The 22,414-nt window shown below is 38.7% G+C and overlaps 1 protein-coding gene across 3 annotated transcripts in view; it reads right to left on the bottom strand.

The window, feature by feature from the left end:
- Nucleotides 1-1,400: 1,400 nt before the first annotated feature.
- grin1b (glutamate receptor, ionotropic, N-methyl D-aspartate 1b) overlaps nt 1,401-22,414 on the bottom strand; it is a 26,522-nt gene continuing 5,508 nt past the window's right edge. Inside the window, exons 2-21 of one of the 3 annotated variants that reach the window (XM_016289058.1) lie at nt 21,258-21,392; nt 20,452-20,628; nt 18,806-18,868; nt 17,991-18,088; nt 16,718-16,839; nt 15,850-16,024; nt 15,163-15,307; nt 14,583-14,669; nt 14,351-14,486; nt 14,137-14,264; nt 13,788-13,952; nt 13,182-13,300; nt 12,650-12,762; nt 12,366-12,514; nt 11,628-11,785; nt 10,262-10,423; nt 9,997-10,106; nt 9,490-9,635; nt 5,949-6,059; nt 1,401-3,487 (exon numbers count right to left, since the gene is read on the bottom strand). In XM_016289058.1, coding sequence (XP_016144544.1) covers nt 3,422-3,487; nt 5,949-6,059; nt 9,490-9,635; nt 9,997-10,106; nt 10,262-10,423; nt 11,628-11,785; nt 12,366-12,514; nt 12,650-12,762; nt 13,182-13,300; nt 13,788-13,952; nt 14,137-14,264; nt 14,351-14,486; nt 14,583-14,669; nt 15,163-15,307; nt 15,850-16,024; nt 16,718-16,839; nt 17,991-18,088; nt 18,806-18,868; nt 20,452-20,628; nt 21,258-21,392 — 2,565 coding nt within the window. In that variant the 3' untranslated portion in view covers nt 1,401-3,421. The remainder of the gene's footprint in view (nt 3,488-5,948; nt 6,060-9,489; nt 9,636-9,996; nt 10,107-10,261; nt 10,424-11,627; nt 11,786-12,365; nt 12,515-12,649; nt 12,763-13,181; nt 13,301-13,787; nt 13,953-14,136; nt 14,265-14,350; nt 14,487-14,582; nt 14,670-15,162; nt 15,308-15,849; nt 16,025-16,717; nt 16,840-17,990; nt 18,089-18,805; nt 18,869-20,451; nt 20,629-21,257; nt 21,393-22,414) is intronic. The other 2 variants (XM_016289066.1, XM_016289074.1) reach the window with 2 other exon arrangements.

Below are 22,414 nucleotides of genomic sequence, written 5' to 3'. Positions count from 1 at the left end.
CCCCCAAAACATGATGTTTCCACCCCCATGCTTCAAGGTTGGGATGGTGTTCTTGGGATTATACTCATTCTTCTTCTTCCTCCAAACACGTCGAGTGGAGTTTATACCAAAAACTTCTATTTTGGTCTCCTCTGACCACATGACCTTCTCCCATGCCTCCTCTGGATCATCCAGATGGTCTTTGGCAAACTTCAGACGGGCCTGGACATGTGCTGGCTTGAGCAGGGGGACCTTGCCCACGCTGCAGGATTTTAATCCATGACGGTGTAGTGTGTTACTAATGGTAACCGTTGAGACTGTGGTCCCAGCTCTCTTCAGGTCATTGACCAGGTCCTCCCGTGTAGTTCTAGGCTGATCCCTCACCTTTCTCAGGATCATTGATACTCCACGAGGCGAGATCTTGCATGGAGCCCCAGTCCGAGGGAGATTGACAGTCATCTTGAATTTCTTCCATTTTCTAATAATTGCGCCAACAATTGTTGCCTTCTCACCAAGCTGTTTGCCTATTTTCCTGTAGCCCATCCCAGCCTTGTGCAGGTCTACAATTTTGTCCCTGGTGTCCTTAGACAGCTCTTTGGTCTTGCCCATAGTGGAGAGGTTGGAGTCTGATTGATTGAGTGTGTGGACCGGTGTCTTTTATACAGGTAACAAGTTCAAACAGGTGCAATTAATACAGGTAATGAGTGGAGGATAGGAGGGCTTCTTAAAGACAAACTAACAGGTCTGTGAGAGCTAGAATTCTTGCTGGTTGGTAGGTGATCAAATACTTATTTCATGCAATAAAATGGAAATTAATTATTTAAAAATCATACAATGTGATTTTCTGGATTTTTTTTTTGATTCTGTCTCTCACAGTTGAGGTGTACCTACGATGAAAATTACAGATCTCTCCATTCTTTGTAAGTGGGAAAACTTGAAAAATCAGCAGTGTATCAAATACTTATTTGCCCCACTGTACAACACATATAAAATATTCACATCACAAAATAGTAATGTAAATACAATATGCGCTTGGTATTTAACCAAATATTCAGTAGTGCACTCACAAAGAAAAAAAATGTATAGGGCATTCAATGTGAAATTTCACAGTTAATTACAGAAGAGAGCCGGCTGACCTTTGCTCTTAATCTTGTAGTGAATCCTCATATCTGATTTTCTATGTTTCTCAAACAGTCGCCTACCACTTCTAGTGCTCTTTTATTAAATAATTATGAAGATATTGATTTTCTGAAACTTTAATATTTCTAACAAAAGTAGGGTAGAGAGAGAACAGTGAGCATAAAGTTATTCAATCCAGGTTTCATTTTTTTAAATTTGATATATATTTTATTGGCACACTGGAGTATAGCAGTTATACATTTTTTAACATATATCTTTGTTTGAATTCAATTCAGGTTTTTTTTTTTTGCACAAACAGTGTTGGAATAGTCATTGAAAGCACATTTGGTGGTCGAGAAATATGGTGAAAGTAGATTTAAATGGCCTTGCAATATTTTAAAGCTTTAGAAATAATGCATGTTTGCATACAACAGTGAATGGGGTTACATTGCTTTGTTTGTCAAAGATGTGCTTCCTCTTGAGCCTCACAAGTACTTCAGGCCGCACACTTTAATTTATTCCCTGCCACCATCGTGGGTTTCCACCACAGATTCCAATTATATGATCAAATATTAGCTTGATGGACACAGCAGTGCATATGGCAGCATATATTTTTCTATGTAGGATTGATTATGAATCTATAGAGAATTTGTGTATCTACTTTTAACGTGTTACATGCTTCATAATGAATTTCACAAAGCAGTTCACAGTCATGTTCACAGTAAAACTGGACTTCAGACACTTGCTGAACCCAACCCAGCATAATGTTTTCAAGCAAAGACCACCAAACCTTGAACCATGAATCTAATGTTTTTCTATAAAAACTCTCAATTTTAATCTAAAACATATATTTTTCTCATATTAATGTCTTCATCTTATAAAACAGTTTCATAACTTACTGTTACAGTACGCATAGTTCACATTCTAAACTTCTCACAATAGTTAGCAAAGCCCTCAGATTGATTGTTTGAGACAAACGATCTATACAGTGATCTAATACGCCTATTATTGGTCAGTATACTTTTAAAAGCCCACAGAAAAAGACGACTGACTCATATTATAAATTACCACCTTTGCCGGTAACCATTTAACTAGTCCACAGAGTAAAAGCTTGACAACAAACGATGGAAATAGCATCTAGTGTTATTATTTCACACAGACAAAATATAATAGCCTACTGCTCATATATTATAATGACATGATGAAATATATATATATAATGTGAGGAAAGGTCCCCATTGTGGTAGCTAAAAGATGCTAGCTACCAGCTCACACAATGATACAGAAATTATTACAGGGAATTTCAAGCAAGGTTCAACATTAAGCTCAAAAGATCCTGTAATAATATCTGCTTCATTACATCTACGCCACTCTTTATCATAAGCGGGTTCCTTTCGTTCGTTTGAAGTTTTGTCTTTAAAAGTTTATGATAAACAAGGTCGGATCTGCTACATTTAGCCCCTGGCTGGATAGACCCCATATAATATGCTGATATTCAGATAATCTTCAAAAAATCATTATTTTTGTACAAAATATTAAAAACATAAATAAAGTAGCAAAAAAAGATCCACAGTATGTGTCCAAAGCAACCTGGACAACTTCAGGTGAGTGTTCTGAAACCGGCAGTGAAGGGAGAGAATCGCATATTTAGAAGTGTACAGCAAAGTGCAACGATGATCAAAATGTGCCAAACTTTCACCTACAGTAGTATTTATAGCAACACAATTTCTAACCTACTTTTTCAAATCTAAATATACAAAGAAGTCAAAGATAAGTTCCGTGTTTGCTCTTTTCAAATGGGAAAACATCAAAACACTACCAAAGTGTTGAGATAAGCTACATATATCTTAGGTGGCGGTAGAAAGACATATTATACATATGTACTGTATGAATCATAACTATGCCTGAATCATAAAAGTGAAAAACTATTCAGTATTATTGTGTTTTTTGTTAAGACTGAATGATGACCTAATGTGGAGAAACAGAAATCTGAATATATATTTACATATTTCACAAAAAAACTCTTTAGATATGTGCAAAAAATTGTAAAAGGTGAAGCACTTTGTGTGTGTGTGAGTGTGTGAATGTGTTGGTCTGGTGTGAACTGTGTGGCAGTGTGAATTTGCTCCAGTGTGGTTGAATTTGGCACAGTGTGTCCATAAGTTTCATATCCAGTGTGCATATGCTGAGACGAGGTGGATTTTTCTCAAATGACGGTGCTGAAGGTGTTGTCTCAAGCGGTCTGTTTCAGAGCCCACCACCTCCTGCTTTTCCTGTCTCTCTCTTTCTTTTTGCCTGTCAAATTCTCTTTCTCTCTCCACTTTCACACCACTGTGCTCACAGAGGGGTCTGACAGGTTGAGTTGGCCAGCAATGTCCGTAGGGTATGGCTATAGATGAAGAGGAAACAGAAAAAGGGAAAGTAAGAGCATATATATTTGCATAATCCTAAATATGCACTGTTCCTCCCGTGACCGGTATATATTTCCCATTGTTATGACGGAGGCGATCTCTCCACCCACTGCAAGCCATGTTTATCTGTCATCTAGAATAATTTGTCTGTGATTTAAAACAGACAGGCCTGCTCGGACTGCGTTGTAAGATAAATAGAGTGAACAAGGTCACGGATTCATTACTGCACAATTGCGTACTTAAAGGATCATTGCTCACGCTTACAGTCCTAAATGAATATGCTTTCTTAAACGGGCACCGTATATCACATTCGAAAATGTCTGCACAAGAAACCTGTAATGGCACAGATGAGAGCGCTCTGTCTCTAGGCCCACGGCTAATAATTTACCTGACCTAGAAGTATTGTTTCCATAGTAACTGTCCTAATGAAATATAACAGCCGGACCTGATATGCAGCACAAGGTGCAGTTCATTCCAGTTCGACACAGGTTTCACCCTCAATAGCTCTCAATTTCTCTGATTCTATAGTATTATTATACTGAAAGGTTTATTTATTGTGATACTCTCCACATAGGAAAATATTACACTCGTCCATATCGTCATTCTAACCCTGGAAGATTGTATTTGTTCTGTGGAACACAAAAGAAGATATTTTAAAGAATGTCCCAGTGTCGTCGTCCCCCCCCCACCCCCCGAATGGGCTAAAACATTGTTCAAAATATCTAAGTGTGTGTTTGGCAGAAGAAATAAAATCATACAGGTTACGATTTAATTTTTGGGTGAACTGTCCCTTTTATTCGCTACAACGTTGAAAATGATTTATCTACAATCACGTTTACGGGATATAGTTTTAGATATATATCAAAAGAAGTGGCTTTAGTGGGTGTTGTGATACCCTCAGTTATAACAATATTGTTTATGGTGTTCCAAGTCAATTCTGAGTCATAACCACAGCGCCCCCTGCCTACAAACAGGGGAACAGCTTTAGAGCTCTATTCTACAACAACCAGAAGGGTCATGCTGGTAGAGGAAGAGAGAGGCAGTGTGGCATGTGGTGTGGACACCGACATTCAAAACACCATTCAAATCCATTTATAAAAAACACTGATAGAAAAGAAAAGGATGATTAGGACTGTGATGGGTAAACATCAGTTCAAAAAGACATTTTGGCACTGTTTAGCTAGTAGACTTTGTGTCTTTAATCTGCTCCTATTCTGCCTTCATCTTTGGAAAATGTATTTTGAAATCATATCAGGATAAAAAAAAACACATTTTGCACCCTCACCTCTGTAAATGATTCAAACCATCCTACTGAAGGAGAAACCAACTGAATTGTGAGCTACATGGATTTGGATATTTTTTGTAAACCATCAACCAAATGAGCTGCCAATCAGAATAATCTCTCAAATTGAGGGTGCATGCAATGAAGCCCCAGGTCAATCACTGCCATACCCAGAAAATGCCTAGCGTTCAATTGAATAAATTCAATTAGGTCTAAACCAATTAAAGTAATGCAATGTAATAGTTTGTGTTTGCACATTTGTTTGTATGAATCCTCAGAGCCAGTAGCTGTTTGGTTTGAGAGCTATGTCTTATTAAACCTGTGGGACCGAAGAAACAGTGTGGAGGCGTTTGTGTGAACGAACTCATTTGGGAATCTAACTCTGAGAGTTCAATACATTGTAAACGTAAACCCAAAACCCATCTGAGCAGCATTTCCTGAAAATGAAAAGTGTTTTTTTATTTTTATTCATAGAACTGCAAAGAAAACATTGGATGGTTAAAAATAAAGGGATCTTGGTAGTGCAGGCCTGCCAGGGGACAGCCCAGGTTATTTTAGCGTTACTCGTCTTTGGCTGTTAATGGTGATACCGTGCATCGCGGGAGGCCTACAGGGTGACTTTGTGACAGCAACCACATAAAATGGGACAATAAAAGAAGGATGAGGTACATGGAAATAACCGTTACAGGACCGAGCGGTGAGAGGAGAGACACACGAGTACATATAAAGAAAGGGAAAAAGAAAAGAGCATAAAGTCACATCCAGGTTAGGCACGGGAGAAAGACCAGCACAGGCGCTAAGAAGGAGAAGCTATACCTCGCCCCCTCTTGCAAAGTCAAACCCACAAGCCCCCCAAAAATCTGCTACTCGGTTCCCTCTCCACACTTTCCCTGGCAGCTCCCTGATTGGGCTTTCCCAACAGATGTCTGGATGGAGTATAGATGGCTGACTGACAGACATGTGGCCATGACTGTAACTCCATGTGTGAGGGTGAAGAGAGTCTGAGATGAGACGTTTGTTTTGGAGAGGAGAGATGAGATGACAGGAGAAAGGAAGAGAGTGAAAGAAACAGGGCAGGCAGAGGAGGAGGAAAAGAAAGAGGAAGAGAGCGAGAAGATAGAAGTACAGGCAGGGCGTCATTTTCTTAATCTTCTTACCGTGTCTTTGGACGACCTACGTCTCTTGATGTTGGAGGCCAGGTTGGTACTGATGGACCTAAAAGAGGCTTTCTTTTTGGGGTCTGGCTCTGCTCTACCACTTTTCCTATCCTAAAATAAATATACAGTATATGTAGAACAATTATTCGTGCTCTCTGGAAGAGCGCGTTTGGTTTCCAACCATCACCACCCACCTTGACTACTAAAGCTACTGAATGGTACTACCCTGCTAATTTTAGCGCTTATCACAATTAACATGGCGTCTCCTGTCCGCTCTCCATCTCCATCTTGGCTGTGAGTCAGAACAGTGCTTTCACGCACCCACAGCGCTCTACAAGGAAAGAGGACACTGGCATATAGACTGGGTGAGAATATGTAGATAAAGTCTTACTTCGACTCTTTTACAATCCTGACACTCTAGAGAGGGGAGGAGGAGGACTGCCGTGGATCGTGTGATCAGACCACACTCATCCACAGTTCTGCAACTCCGTAAATGGAAAGCCAAAGCATTAGCAAAGGAAAAAAAGCAAAATGAACGTATAATCAGATGGAAAAAACAGGCTCCGTTTTGAGAGGGAGAAGATGTTCTAGTGTTTTCAGGGAAAATGAACAACTCATCAATAAACAGTCGAAACTTAACACAGATCCTTGGCATTATACCCCGGTGAGGGTATAATGGGAGTATGAAGGAAGGAGGAAGGGATGTGCGGGCTCATAAGAGGAGACAAGAGAGTCGGGGAGGGGGTTGGTGAATTCAACCAGAAGACATGCAATACATGGAACCAAAAAGGGAATGCAAAATGAATGACATGACAGTTGACCTTGGCTGGCACCGTCACTCCCTCATTGACTAGCACATTTGGACCATGTGTCTAATCCCCTACAGTGAGCAACTCAAGATGTGACCATCTGCAACTGCACTTTACTTTACAGCAATGTATGAACCATTTTACCACAAAGAGGATATAAGACGTATAAGAGTTTTCACTTTTTTTCTTTAAAATCTTTAAAAGCTTTGAAAAACGTTTATACCATATTTAAGAAAAGTTTCAATTTGTGACCCTGGACCACAAAACCAGTCATAAGGGTACATTTTCTGAAATTGAGATGTATATATCATATGAAAGCTGAATAAATAAGCTTTCCATTAATGTATGGTTTGTTAGGATAGGACAATATTTGGCCAAGATACGACTATCTGAAAATCTGGAATCTGAGGGTGCAAAAAAAATCTAAATATTGAGAAAATCGCCTTCAAAGTTTTTCAAATGAAGTTCTTAGCAATGCATATTACTAATCAAGAATTACGTTTTGATATATTTACGGTAGAAAATTTACAAAATATCTTCAACGAACATGATCTTTACTTAATATCCTAATGATTTTGGCATAAAAGGAAAATTTATCATTTTGACCCATACAATGTATTGTTGGCTATTGCTACAAATATACCCGAGCTACTTATGACTGGTTTTGTGGTCCAGGGTCACATTTGATGACTCGAAAATGTCATGTTGTGTAACCATCAAGTACAGAACCAAAAATAGGTTAAATATCAGGTTTTTTGGAGAGTAACACCACATGACACTTTACAACTTGAACTTGCCTTGTCATAAAAAGGTCAAATTATCTGATATTTAAGAGACTTATTGATCATGAAACGCAGTTCCTGTTTTTTCTGCATGTTGGTTGGATCATATGACTTGGATTTTGTGAACAAATATTTTTGAATAAAAATAATCAGAAGCAAAAATTCTTTATTTTTATCTAAAAATAAAAATAGACAATTATGCAAAAATTATTTAATGTCTTCTTTAAGAATTGTTTTCCAAAAATGGACAACCAAAATACTTCTGTAAAGTAAAGTGCATTAAACAGTTTTTTTGTAAAACATTTTTTAATTCTTTCAGCATTTGTGAATCATTAGTCACTGTCTGGTTCAAACAACATTTTAAAAGAAACAAGACACAAAAAATGCCCACAATAATATTTTCATCTGTTTTCACATAATGCATTCTGGTTTCTGTAGAAAGGGTGACCGTACGAGCTCCTTTAACCGTCAGTGCTTTCATCCATTGCATTTCAAAGCCCTGTGATGAGGTAGTGCCTCTGGAGTGGGCAGCTAGCCCACATCACATGGGCTCCTGATCTGCTCCTGGCTCGCTCTGGTTTGAAATGCAAATGCACCCAGGGCAGATCTGTCTGTTCATGCATTCGGGAAGCAGTTGTGTGTACGGCTTTTGCATACTTTGCACGTGCACCTGGAGTAAGTGTGCCGGGTTTCGTGTGGAAGAATAGATTTGAGCTTTCAGGGAGGAATTATTCATTGGCACTCTCGGTTGCCATTAGCGGCAGTTAAACATCCATGTTTGCCCGCTCTGATGGGGATTACATGGAGGCTCATTTGCAATTAAAATATATAAGCATTATTTTTCTTTTACTCGGTAAAACAGTGGGAGGAAAATCCATCAAAAAGACCTCGTCCGTGTTTTTTTTGTTCATCTCAAATTATGAGCCTTCAACAATGCTGGACCTCTGACTTGAAGTGGGCGGCACGTGTGGGCGTATTATCCATGCAACATTGTCTTGTGACTCAAGTAGGCAGTAAAACCACTTTAAGGTTAAAACACTTAACTCTCTATAACATGAATCTCTGATGTGTGAAGTCAATCAGATAGCTGTCGGCTTTGATACCGCACTGACACTTGTTCCATTAGTTAGATTTAGTTGGGTTTGCCTTGTGGTGAAATATGTGCCTGCTAATAATGGATCTAAAGTAACAAGGCCATGCTCAATGACTTTAGGAAAAGTAATCATGCTTCAACAACACACTAACTTTCACAGCAGTTCAGAGCTGTAGTCATGTGTTGTGCAAGCCAGCCAGGTTTCAACTCTCAAACGGGCTGACCTTGTTACTTTCTGCCAACATCTGGGCATCGTGTTGGCCTGTGACCCATTAATAAATTACATTTTAAAATTGAAAACAGTTATTTTAAATTGTAATATTTCACAATATTATTGTTTAACTATATAAAAAAATGTAATCCTGCCTTGGTAAGCATAAGAGACTTCTAAACAGTAGTGTATAAACATTTTTCCAAATGTAAAAATCTCTTCATCTTTTCATATTCAGATTCGTAGTTGACTTTATAGGCATCATCATATTTGGGGGTCCTTGGCATTAGAAAGTTTAAAAAAAAATCTAAAAGAAAGCTCATTGTGATCTTTTTACCCCTTATCCCTTGTACAATAGAGATTCATTAATAGTGCTCATGCATGCATTAATATATTGACAAACGCCTTTGTTCACTGCACCATTCACTGCTCAGTTTGACTGCCTTATATGGCTGTTCTTTTTGAGTTTGCTCTTTTGGTGATGTGATAATTTGTGCCTCATCATGACCTTTAAGTCGCATTATGAACGCATGACAGACATGTGAAATCTGTGAGACTTCTTTGTTCTGTGGCAGAAACCACTGGGCTGTTTTTTGGCTCTAATGTTTTCTAGTAAGTGTTTGGAGGGGATGGGAGACAGCTGTACCTGTAAGTTCTTCCTCCATACGTTAACTGCTGCAAAAGCCAGCTGCATTTGCTTCCTGCGTGCATCCTTGTGTCGTTTGTACGCAATCTCAATGAAGATGAGGAAGATCCCGGCGACGATGCCACCAGCCACCAACATAAACACGCCTGAGTGATGAAAAATACATTTCATCATTTCCACACAGTCTTCACTGTGACAAAGAGGGCAACAGACAGAGACTATTGATAAGGCCTATTCACATTGACAGAGATTCATTTTTTTATTTTTTGCCGACATTGAAAATTTGTGAGATGGCAATTGGTGATAGTTGGTTTTATTTCAATGCAAATTAGACATGATGTGGCGACTACTGATCTGCCGCCTGATACAGCTGGATGCTACAGTCAAGTAGAAGCCCCTACTAGCAAGCAACAGCACAGAGATTCAACGACCTTGAGGGATTTGATCGGTGTCAGTGTCAACAGCTCTTCAGAAAGCAAAAGGGTTCCTGTGAGAGGTGGATCATACCTGCCATATTCTCGAAAGTCAGTGTGGCTGGTGCATTGCTTCTGGAGTCACACTCCTGAGAACGGACCCAGGTTTTATCCAAGTCCTCCATGAAGCCATTCTCATGGGAACTATTAGTTCAGAGACCCAACACATCAGTCAAACAATCCGTTATTCCAGAAATAGAAACAGTTGACAGATTAGCTGACAGGAAGAGAAAAAAAGAAAGAAAAACAAACAAAAGTATAGCTGCGCACTGTGGATGATTAGTCTTGATTGAGATTACCTGAGGATGGCCAGTGAGACATTTTGCTTCCACGGGCTATCTTTACGCATCCCGATACCGAATCCAGAGCGGAAGAACAGCTCGCCTGTGGTGACCAGGTCACATTTCTGCGAGGCCTCAAACTCCAACACTGCTGAATCCCATATAAACGCGTGGAGTTTGCTATGGGTAGAAAAAATATACGTGAAAAAACGTTGCATTTTTGCAATTTAAAATGTTTTTCTTTCCCTATTTGCTATTATGCTCATCAAGGCGGCATCATTTGATATAGTAAAACAGTAATACTGTGATATATTATGATTTTAAATAATATTTTTATAACTGAGCTGAATTTTAAGCAGCCATTGCTTTATTTGGTCCTTAAAAATAAATTTCTTATTATTATCAGGGTTGTCAACAGTAAACCACAAAAAAAAAATTCCTCAGGAATTTTTGATGAAAGTTCAAAAGGATTTTTCTTTGTAACATTGTAAATACTTTACTGCAACGTATGATCAATTAATACAATTTTAAAACGTCTTAGTATTTTGTCCTCCTTTTGCTTTAATGACAGCAGCAAACAAGCTGCATTAACTCCACAAGTTTGTGTGAAACCTGATGATTCATTTGATGCAGCATGATTTGAGAATGATCCAAAGAACATCTTGTGTTTCAAGTGGAAGCAAGCAGATCTGTCTGTACAAAGAGTCACACGATAGATCACACAAATTAACATTTCATTAGTGATCTAGAAATAAGTATTTATTTTTCATTTCATGTCACAATGTTTCTTTGTTAAACATTTTTCAAAATCCTAAACTTTGTTTATTTGCAGGTTTAAATGAGATCAAATTAAATCCCAGTTTGTCATTGTCTCAGACATCTGGATTTAAAAAATAAAAACACCTTCACCTCTACTACTTTTTATACCAACGCCTGAGAACTGGCATCTTCTAAATGGAGATAAGTGGAACTAATTCCTGGAGATTATAGAACTCCAGATGTTAAAAATCAGTAGGGAAAATGTATTAAACACACTGGCAATCTGCCATCTGTTCCTGTCTTAGCCTTGTAGTGAAGGTCCTTCTTTAAAACACAACTCCCTACCCTGCTTTGTATTCAGCATCAATACTGTACTGAATCACTCTAACAGGGGTTTAGCCTCTCGCTGCTGTCCACACACACACTGAGGGGAGAGGAGGATGTGTCACCCTTTATACTGACTGGTAATTTAGCTTTCTGCCACCCAATTCCTGGCATCCATATCTATGCCCAGCCCCTGTTTGAATATTGTGCTTTTAAAGATTTAAAACAACAGCTTCCAATAAACCTGTCCTGACATAGCAAAAATAGAATTATTCGTGGAAACTCTTGATTATTGACTGACTTGTCTCGCACGGCCTGGATGGCTTCAGCGGCACTCTCGTAGTTGTGCTTTTCCATGTGGCGGTACATGGTGCTTAGCTCAACTTGGCGCCGGAAGTAAATGTCCACAGAGCTCTGCTTCACTGTGGCGTAGATGAACTTGTCTGATGGGTTTCGCAGCTGGAATACAAGGTAACAGTGAGATGGTCTGGATGAACTGTGATAAATGGGTGCTACGCAAGATAAATGTATTCAAAACATGATGAATAATTAAAGTAAACTGGTGTTTGGTGTCTGCAAATCAAAAACACGGACTTTGCAATTACATGAAATATTTCTGAGAGGAAAATGTCTGTGGGAATAGAAGTAAACCAAGGTAAGCGTGACCTAAAAATGTTCACTGAAGTCTGTTCCTGTGCACCTACAACTGTAATAATAACACAAGTGTAAATTTATCAATATACTGTATATCTCATAAAATCTCATTAAATCCTTTTTTTCAAAATCTCCTTTTTAAATGTTTAAATTGAGTCCTTTGTAAATGTTCAGCCCACATGACAGAACTGACATGATTGTTATGATGAAACAAGGCAAATAAAAATAACCTTTGGGAACGAATGACCCGTAATTATGTGTCCCCGCCGTGCTTAATTATATGTGGTGTTTTTATAGCATGTGAAATCTCGGTGCATGGTAATTTAGAGTCTTATTTGATATTCTGTTGTATAACATGCAAAGCTGCTTCATATTTAGTACTCACCCTAGGGTCGTTGATGCCGGTAATGCGCTCCTCAGGCCGATCCAGCACTAGGAAGGCTGCCAAATTGGCAGTATAAGATGCAACTATAATCATAGCAAAACCAGCCCACACCATACCTAAAATCCTTGCTGAAAAGCTCCGAGGGGCACCTGTGAATGTAAGCGGAGAGGTGAGAGCGATAAAGAAAAATATGCTTACTGCACAATCAATCAAACACAGAGTCAGCAATATTTCCACCTCGCAGCACCAACATACTGAATAATAATCTTATTGCTGATATCTACCTTCTCCAATGCCGGAGTTCAGAAGTACACCCCAGGAGAACCACATAGCAGAGGATAAGGTGAGGGCATCTTCTTCTTCCTCTTCACTATTTACTTTAAACCTTCCAAACGGGCTGCACAGCAAAGTGCATATCAGTCAGAGACAGATGCTTTTAAACTGCATCCAAAAAATGTTGCTAGCCTTCAGCAAAACTTTTGATATCTTCTGCAAACTTTCTTAAAACCAGGCTACATTCTCACATCTGTGTGTTCAATCATTCCTACATCTATCCAAGGGTGAGTTTTACAGGGCTAGTTCACTCAAAAATGAAAGTCTTGTCACCTTCATGTACATGTAAGATATTTTGAAGAATGTTGACTCTTTATTGTATATTTTTACAGTATAGACAAAATATCTTCTTTGGTGTTCCAAAGAACAAAACATCATACAGCTTTAGAATGACATGAGGGTGAGTAAATGATGACAGAATTTACATGTCTGGATAAACTACCCCATTAAGGTGTTATGCATGTAACAAATATTGTTCTTTACCTGAAACGGTCTAATAGGTAGAGCATCACCGCCACAACATGGACCGATAGACCCACCAGTAACCACAGAGTGCTCTGAAAAGGCTGCATGAACGAGTCCAGTGTACTGCGCGGTATTTCCTGCAAAACAACACAGCTTTATCCAACCCAACAAACACCACCCACATTGCCACATGCATCGCCATATGAAGCATCAAATGGAGTCTACATCTACAATGGTCAGAGGTGTATTAATAGATTTCACTGTACTCCAAAGTCAATTGATTTATCACAGCGTTTTCTCAGTACAGAGATAAGTCCACTTCAGGGAATTTAATTAAATCGAGAAGCTGTTATACCATTTCTGTCCCAGAAAATCATGTTCTCAGAGGATTTTTCCAAAAATTAATTACATTTCAGATACTTTATTTGAAACTTTAGTTAAAAACTGAAATGAAACTGACACCAGATCTTCCATTTTTTCCCTCATTGGCCTCATGGAATAATGCAGTTTCCAACAAGGGAGAGTTCATCCAAAAAAAAAAAATATCTATATTTCAAATGTTAATTTTTGAATGAACTGTCCCTCTAAAGCCAAACGATGATCTGTAGGCCATCTGAGGCTCACCTTTTTGACAAGTATTGTGAGCCCCTGGTACTTGAACGGTTTCGAGAACTCTATATACTGGGCTCGTTCATTGTTGATTGTAAGTGGAGCCACGATCATGTCTGCCAAGCCACTCAGGAGCTCTCCCATCATGCCATTCCACTCCTTCTTGTTGCTGTTATTTACCTGGTATCATGGAGATAACATTAAGCAATTAAATGCACTTTACTTTATGTATATTTCAGCAGATTCTTAACAGCATCTGTGAAGAAAGACTTGGAAATGTGCAGACAAGCCTAGTTGCATGACCTTGGAAGATATGCAAAGCTTCCGACTGGTGAAGAATCAATAAAGTTATCGTATTACTCACACGCTCCTGAGTGCCAAATTTGCCATCAGCCACTAGATGCACTTCATAGGTGAAGTTCATTGTCATTGCAAGTTTGATCAAAAGGTCAATGCAGAACCCATAGCAGCACTGAGGCACTATGGGGCGACCTATAGTGTTATACAAGATTGTCAGATCTGGACAAAGCACAACTTTAGTTCAACAAACTGTATTTAATATAATACATAATGCCTACCTGGAATGGTCTCATTGGGGCCAGTGCAGATCACTTTTTTGATCAGGACTCCATTTACAGTGAACTCTTCCTTACATGTTCCATCTCGTAACGTTGGTTTCACATACACAAAGGGCTCTTGATGAATGGTGACAATCTACCAAATAACAAGAGAACTGAATGTCAATGCATGGTTTTCAATTTATTTATTTATTTTTAAAAAGTATACATAAAAAGCCCTGCAATAAAGTACCTTTAATCTCGTTGACATCTGATACCCTTTTGGCTTTTCAGTCTCTCCTCCTGGCCAAATAATCTTCCTCTGAGTGTTCATTACAACCTGAAACATAATATTTTCCTGTCAAGATCTGTCATTTTATATTTATACTGGATATAGTTGAAGTTGAAAAAAAAAACTGACAACTAATATTTTTCACTGTATATGTAGGCTCCTTTTTGCTCATTTGTAAGCATCAGCTGAAATAGTATATGTAAATGTTGTTTTTGCATTATTCAACATTTTTAGGATAAGTCAATCACTTTTAAAACATTAATCTTAGTTAAACGTTAATTCATACATATACATTGACAATTTATATAGTTAATTAACAGCTATTGTACTTCAAATTAATGATGAGCTATAGTATATTTACAAATGAACATTCAAAAAAAAAAAATGCTGTTCATTGATGGTTCATGAAACTTAATACTCTACACTTACTGTAAAGTGTTACAATAAAATTACAGTGTGCTACTGTCCAAACTGTTAAAATAGCAAATGTTTGCACTGAGCAGAAGGACAGCTTATTAAAAAGACTAAGCCGATTTCATACTTGCGAGCCATTGTAGACGCCCACTTGCACCAGCCGGGTTTTCTGGTAGTTCAGAATGCTGTAGTGGGCGAACCTCCTGTCTCCGTCATCATTAAACTCCACGCGGCCTGTCAGGCCATCTGGATACTTGGATGACATCAGCACTCTAGTACACCAAAGGGGGTTTTTAGAAAAGGCACAAAATGCTCATTTAAACACAAAGGAAGACATTGACGATGACTTAATGACTTAATGAAAGTTTACCAGAAATTCAGAGATGGAGATGCAGGTATGTCTTAGAAAAAGACATGACGATAACTAGGGAAGAGTTAGGGGGTTGTCGTGTGGAGTGGGGTGGAGTCAGATGGCACGTATAATGTGCAGGCACAGACATAGGAGAACAGAAATGACACCTGTAAGGGTCTCAAATTGGGTCTCAAATGCAAATTGGTACCACCAGATTTCACAAGGCCAATGTAAGCAACAACTTAACAGGCTTGATGTGTCCTTGCACTCGCTTATTACTCTGTTTGAGGAGTCAAGGTGTGGTTTTAGAAGCCAAAAGCTAGCGGTTTCAATATTTGTGGTGTGAATGCTTCCACTCTTGTCAGTGCCAGACCAGTGGTAATGTATGATAATGCATGACAGCAAATGGATGGTTGGTTGGAAAGCTAGCGAATGCTAGCCAGCGCTCATCCCTGGCCTCACCGTTTGAAGAGTGGGCCAGTCTTCCAGATGTTTGTATTGCCAACACAGCCTCGAGGAGGCTCTGTGATATTCTCCTTCTCAAAGAGCTCCTGAATGGACTGGGCCACCACAGCCACGGCATCGTAGATGTGTGCAGACTCGTTCTTGCCATTGATAAGCTGAAGGCCGAGCAAGCCTGCCCAGTTGACAACATTACATGGTGTTGGCCAATGCCTCACAACACGACTCTCACTTCAAGAACACGTCAAGGCATACTCGTAATAAAGAAATGCACACATTGCCAGAGAGAGAAACAAACGTGCATTGCATATGAGCGACAAATTGTCTCAAGACAGACAGAAGGACTGTGAAAGTCATGGGGGGTCAGGACAGGGTCAGCACTGAGCAGAATGGCGTGAAGTTGAACACGGATGTGTATATAAAGAAGCCGGGAACAAAGAAATGCGGTTGTCGCTTACCATCATATCCACACCTCAATGTGGAGGTAGCAAAGCACCACTTATAAATAAACTCATGACAGCCAAACCTTAAAAATGTATGCACATTCAAACCAATATGGATTACCACAACTCTCTATTGCATCATTTGTTGTCTACTGAAAGAAAGGACAAACACTCAAAAATGAAACAAATTAAACATTAGACATAAAGCACAGTACAATGAGTAAAGAATCACTGTGTTTAAAACCTTTAAACATGGAAATGTTTAAACGTTTAAACACGCAAGTACAGCACAGACACTGATTCGTTGGTGGGGATTGCAAATTGTAATCGTATAAAAAGCTTAAAAGGCAAACATGTGAGAGAGAGAGAGAGACAGAGAGAGACAGAAAGAGCGGATGAAAATGGAGAGGATGAAAAGTACATACCATCTGGGGCTTCACTCAGTGCTTTACCAGACATCTCCCTTTCTCCAACCAGCCACACATAACCAGAGCCTGTCATATTGAGCTGGCGCGCTGCTTTGTAAATGGCTGCGGCTTCGTCTTCACTGTGATTGGACAAAGATTGGTAGTAACAGACTGCATTAATTGGACTAAACACCTCCAAATTTAATGTTATGAGCAGGTCCGCATGGAATCTGTGAGTGCAGAAATCAGAGAATCAGCTATACTACACATTTCTTAGATTATTTCTATGTTAAATATATTTGTAGTCACCAGCAAGAATGCAAAAAACATTTTGCCATGTTTAAATCATTACGCAGAATGCCTCAGATTTCCCCCAAGTCTGTTTGCATATTCTGTGTGGGCCTGATTATGAGTGACTCATGAAGGGCAGAGAAACTGTCTGAGATTTTGAGGTAATCTCTTGTTAACAAATTAGATGTTGGCTCGTTTAATCAGAAAACACCTTATGAAGTGTTTGTATTGAGGCTGGACATTTTAGCTTTATTTGCAATCATTTTTAATATTTTAATGCATCAACTCACTGAAATGGTTCAAATATATGCAGTGCACTGAGAATGTCTTTTCAATTCTGATTCAATTCCTTAATCTAAACTGAACTTTGAACCGAACATGCTTTTGGATTCTGAATGTAAGGAAGTATATTTTAAAAAAAATTGTAATTTTTTAAAACTGTAATTTACGAGAAAAGTTACATTTGCCAAAACAAGAGTTGTCCATCTTGGCTTATATTATATCATATCATATTATATTATTATATTATGATTTCTTTAACAAATTAACTTTTGTGGACCAGGGGCTATATAACAGAAACTTTCTATCTTTATTTTTGTCTTGATGTGAAAACAGTTTGATTTCCTAAGTGAAATTACCATGGTTACTAAACAAATAGGATAGGATGTTTCTGTAACACAGCCCCAGGATAGAACACTTTATTTCCCAGAATGCACTACCTGAATTTCTTTGGCTTGCAATTTAGTAAATCAGTCCAATCATAGTCCTATCATTCCAATCCATTTTAACTCAAAATCGGTGTCAATTTCCTGTGAGATGTGACCAATTTAATTTAAAATTCCACCTGAATTAAACAGTAGCACAGATATCTTTTCAGAATTCTCCAACCCAAGCTTCGCCATTTTTGCCTGCTCTAAGTCAGTCTCTTGGCTGGCCAAATGTAGTATTCAGTAACAATACCGATTAGCGATGATGGGTTAAACAGTGGAGATGAACTCACCTTGCAGACAGGATGATAACTCGGGCCTCTAGCTCTTTGGCTTCCTGGAGCAGAGCTGTCAGATTTGTGTCTTGGCTGAACAGGAGCACTTTCTCTGCCTGGGATTAGGACACAACATTAGTCAAGTAGTTGACTCATCCCCACCATGAACCATGCTCTTTGAGTGCTAGCGTTTTTTTTCTCCTTTTTCTTTTTCTTTTTGGAGGGGGAGGGGGTTTAAAAAAATTAATTTAAAAAGTTTCTGTGATAATCTGCTTAAATGAAAAAAACTTAAATAAGCTTGGAGCAGGTAAAAAGTTCTGCATTTTCACATGCAAACTCAAAGGAATCAAGATTCCAAGGAAAAACGTGCATGTTACAGGAAGAGGGAGAAGAAGATTGATGCAACCGGAAAGCAAAAAACAGGTGAAGGAAGGTGGTGATGGTGGTGGCTTCTTTCCCAACCAAAAACAAAAAAAAAACAACAAAAAGGAAGAAATGCTGCAGAAAGGTGGGAGTAACATCTGGATAGTGCCTGTCCCACACGACCAGATCATCACGCACTGTCAAAAGAATAGACTTGCAATCTTGCTGGCTTCAATACATGCATTCCTTTACACAAAAATAAAAAAGTGAGAGGTGGGGGAGCGAGTTTTTGTATACGCTTTAACAGAAAAAATAACCCATTCTCGATTGAAATCATAAAAAGAATCCAAATAAATAGACGTGCTGACAGGATAAGGATCTCTGGAATCGGTTTGTTGATTGTTTGACTGCTTTCTAGTGGCTACTTTCAGATAACTTTTGGGCGGCGTGCATTGACCATGCAAATATACCTTGGGTCCTCGCTTGTTGTCAAAGGACAGTTGGTCGAGGTTTTCATAGTTCCTGTTTTTACTCTGATGAATAATGTGCACAGAGAAAATATGCAGACACAGAATATTATAAACAGTTATAAATGGTGCGCAGTAAAGTATTCCAACAAATCTCCACTTTTCTGCTTCAAATTGGGAAACTCGAATCCTGGGGCTTGCAAAAACATCAACAAAGACTACATGGAGCAGACAACCTTATCTATCCTTGCATATGGCCTGAACCCGCACACTATTATTTCCATGACTTCTCCTCCTTTAATTCTTTTCATAATATTTCATTTTAATTTAACCTTTTCACTTGAATTTAATTAAAACACTTGCCCTGAGTGTGCTCCTTGCTTTAGCACAATTAATAATAAGCACTAATGTCTCTGTTTCGTTATAATGCATTGCTGTTTGTTAATTGTGCAGTACATTCAAGCGTAGCCTAATACCATCCATCAATTTAAATTTCTTTGTCAGTCTACCGTAAAAGAACATCAGCTACAGTCCATGAAGCACAGCAAGCTGCTGCCACAAGTCATGTCTGTCCAGACATAAAACTCTCCTAGATTAAATGGATGGACATGGATTATTTTAGATCATTTTTATGCATTTAATACATATTTGTAGTTTTAAGATTTTTTTGTGCCTGACTGTATAAAAAAAAAAAAGCCTGTTTGCCCCCTAAACTCTCAACGGACTGAGAAAAACTGATGTTTTTCTTGTCTATCAAAATGGCTTTAATTTGCAGCTTTAATATACAGCCATCCAACCGTGTGGACAACGTGCAGGCAAAGTTTTGTTGTAATAACTGACACAAGAAAAAGACTTTCATGAGCCCTTCTACTGATTCCCAAAACAGTCTGAGAATGTGCATATAAAAACAGCTGGCCTTGGGGCTGCCATTATTGAAAATGACATTGCAACGACATTGCGGGTGTCCTAAAAATACAGTGCCATGCTAATGGATTCAGATCCCGAAGAAATGGTTCTTTTTAGTGAATTACAAATCATTCTTTTGTTCTAATTTAGACACTGCATATGTAACCTTTCATTACTACGTATGTGTACAAATGCAAATGTTGATGAGGTTTAATGCTCACATGGTGCATAACTACCTTCAGCTTCAAATTTATTGTAAAATACTTTCTTACATAATGTGAAATACTGAACAGCACACAGCTGCACACAGAGAACACTCAATAAATCAGTCACAGTCTGTTGCTGGGAAGAAATTCTCACGGAATCACAGAAATGCAAAACAACCAAATCCCCTTGCTGTTGATTTTTTGCACAGCCCCAGGCTAAGTCCCTCATTTTGCTCCTGTTGTGGATAGACAAATAAGAGAATCTGACTATGGTAAAAAGCAATGTGAGATGAGTAGAAAAGTACAAAGTTTTGCAGATAAACCACTTAAGACGCTGCTGATGCCTCTAGCATAAATAATGTTAGCCAATGGAAAGAAATGTTTACACAACAGAAAAAAGGAAACATTTAACATACATAGAGGACCTCTGAGATATTGATTACAGGAACACACGCTGACTTACACACACACACACACACACACACACACACTCATTTACACGCTGGGCTGTGTGAGTCGGCAGCCCACGCATCTCACCTTCGTCTCCCTTTCCTCCAGCAGGGTTTCCAGTCTTTTCTGTGCCGCTCTGCCCTCGTGGTCATCACTGACAATCAGAATTATGTGATTCCACTGGAACTCACGCATCATGTCAAACCACACTTGGGCTTGGTGGGAATAGGGTGGCACCGTGCGCAGGAAGGAGAGGTGGATGCTCTAAATGGACGGTTGGGAAGAAAGAACTAGTGAATCTCAAAGGCCTGAAGCAGTTCCAGTTCATTAGGATTTAATCATTTTAACTGTAATTAATTTAGAGACGGATCCAAACATCACTTCTTAGCATGCCGAGATGCCATAAGGCAAAGAGTATAAGTGAACCTAAAAGAGGCAATCGATCATGACGCTATATGCAGTATTTATGAGAGTTTTTAATTAAAAGTCTAAAAAATGACCACACTAGAACTAAAAACGAGTAAACATTTATCACATTATTCTGCTCTGGAGGAGGAATAGAACCCCATCCTGGGTTGCGTTTCCCAAAAGCATCGTTAGCCTAAGTTGATCGTAGCTCATTTGGTTTCAATGGGTCTACGATGTACTTAAGCTTACGATGCTTTTGGGAAACGCAGCCCTGGAGGTGGACCGTCATGCAAAAATATATTTTCAGGGCTTCGCTACACTACATCATGCAGAAAAGGTTTTCACACTTCAAAACTCCAAGCAAACCTTATTAAAGAAGGTGACTGAAGAAAAGGACAGATGACATCTGCAGTGGAACGCAAGCAGAATTTCTGTCTGAAATATACTGAGTCATAAACCAGCTGCTGGTGGTCTCCCACACACACCTTATCAGAGTAGATGGACATGCGGGTGGTGAGGCCCACTACAGGGATACGGTAAAAACCAGCTGTGTAGGACACCGGAGTGGGAGTTAGATGGTCGTTGGACTGGGGTGGGTGGCTCACCAAGATCGCATACACCTGAGGACATGAGGATCATAGTGAGGAGAGAAATCTGACAAAGTCTTGTCACTTGTTTTGATTTTGTCACTTCTAAACTACACTGTAAAAGGCCTCTAATCAATCAATTAATCAATACAAATACTAAATGAATGAATGAATGATACAATGTATAGCTATACAAACCTACTTGATCTACTAAAATCTGTAATATAAAAATATTGATAACCATAACAACACTTTTAACTAGATGACTAATAGTACTAACAGCAAATTGTAAACAGTAAACAGACCATAAAAACAGTAAACAGACCATATTATTCAAATGGGAATTGTTGCCAAACAAATACCACTAAGCTAACAAATATGACAATAAAATAACACGGCATGAACATTCACTAAATAACATGAAGTACAGATACTACTGGTCAAATATTACTCCATTACAAGTCAAATTTGTAAAGACAGATTTTTACTTAAGTAAAAGTACAGAAGTACTTGCTTTTAAAAGTACTTAAGTACCACAAGTAAATTTCCTTTTTTATGTCAATGCACTGTTTTATTATTGTTGTATGTAATACTTGCAATACCTTTGAAGCAACTTACATTACACCTACTACTGAATACACTGACTAGCTTGTAGTATCCTTGGAATAAAGAGCTTTTAGAATGTTAAAAACCTATGGGGGGAAAATAATAATTATTATTATTTAACACCCCTACCCACCCCCACAAAAGCAGGATGGTAGTGATCTCACACAGCTCTGGACACATCTATGTGTAGCCATTCATCCACATTTGAACAGAGTGGACAGTGAAATTGCTGTAAATACAGACTGATAAGGAAGAAAAAAAATCAACCTGCTTTAAAACCCAGCAACACAACTGTAGCTGAATAACTTTACAACAGCAACACTGCTTTAGCAAAAAAGCAAAACAGCAAGACTTATTTGACATCAAAACAAAAAAAATGTAAATGCTGTCTAATTGCTCTCGCTGTACTTTGATGTCACACACAGAACGGTCTGTGCAGTGCTGCTTCA

Source organism: Sinocyclocheilus grahami, unplaced genomic scaffold (genome assembly GCF_001515645.1).
Source record: "Sinocyclocheilus grahami isolate Dianchi unplaced genomic scaffold, SAMN03320097.WGS_v1.1 scaffold12.1, whole genome shotgun sequence".
NCBI classification, from domain to species: domain Eukaryota; kingdom Metazoa; phylum Chordata; class Actinopteri; order Cypriniformes; family Cyprinidae; genus Sinocyclocheilus; species Sinocyclocheilus grahami.
This window is presented reverse-complemented; position numbering and strand designations above follow the sequence as displayed.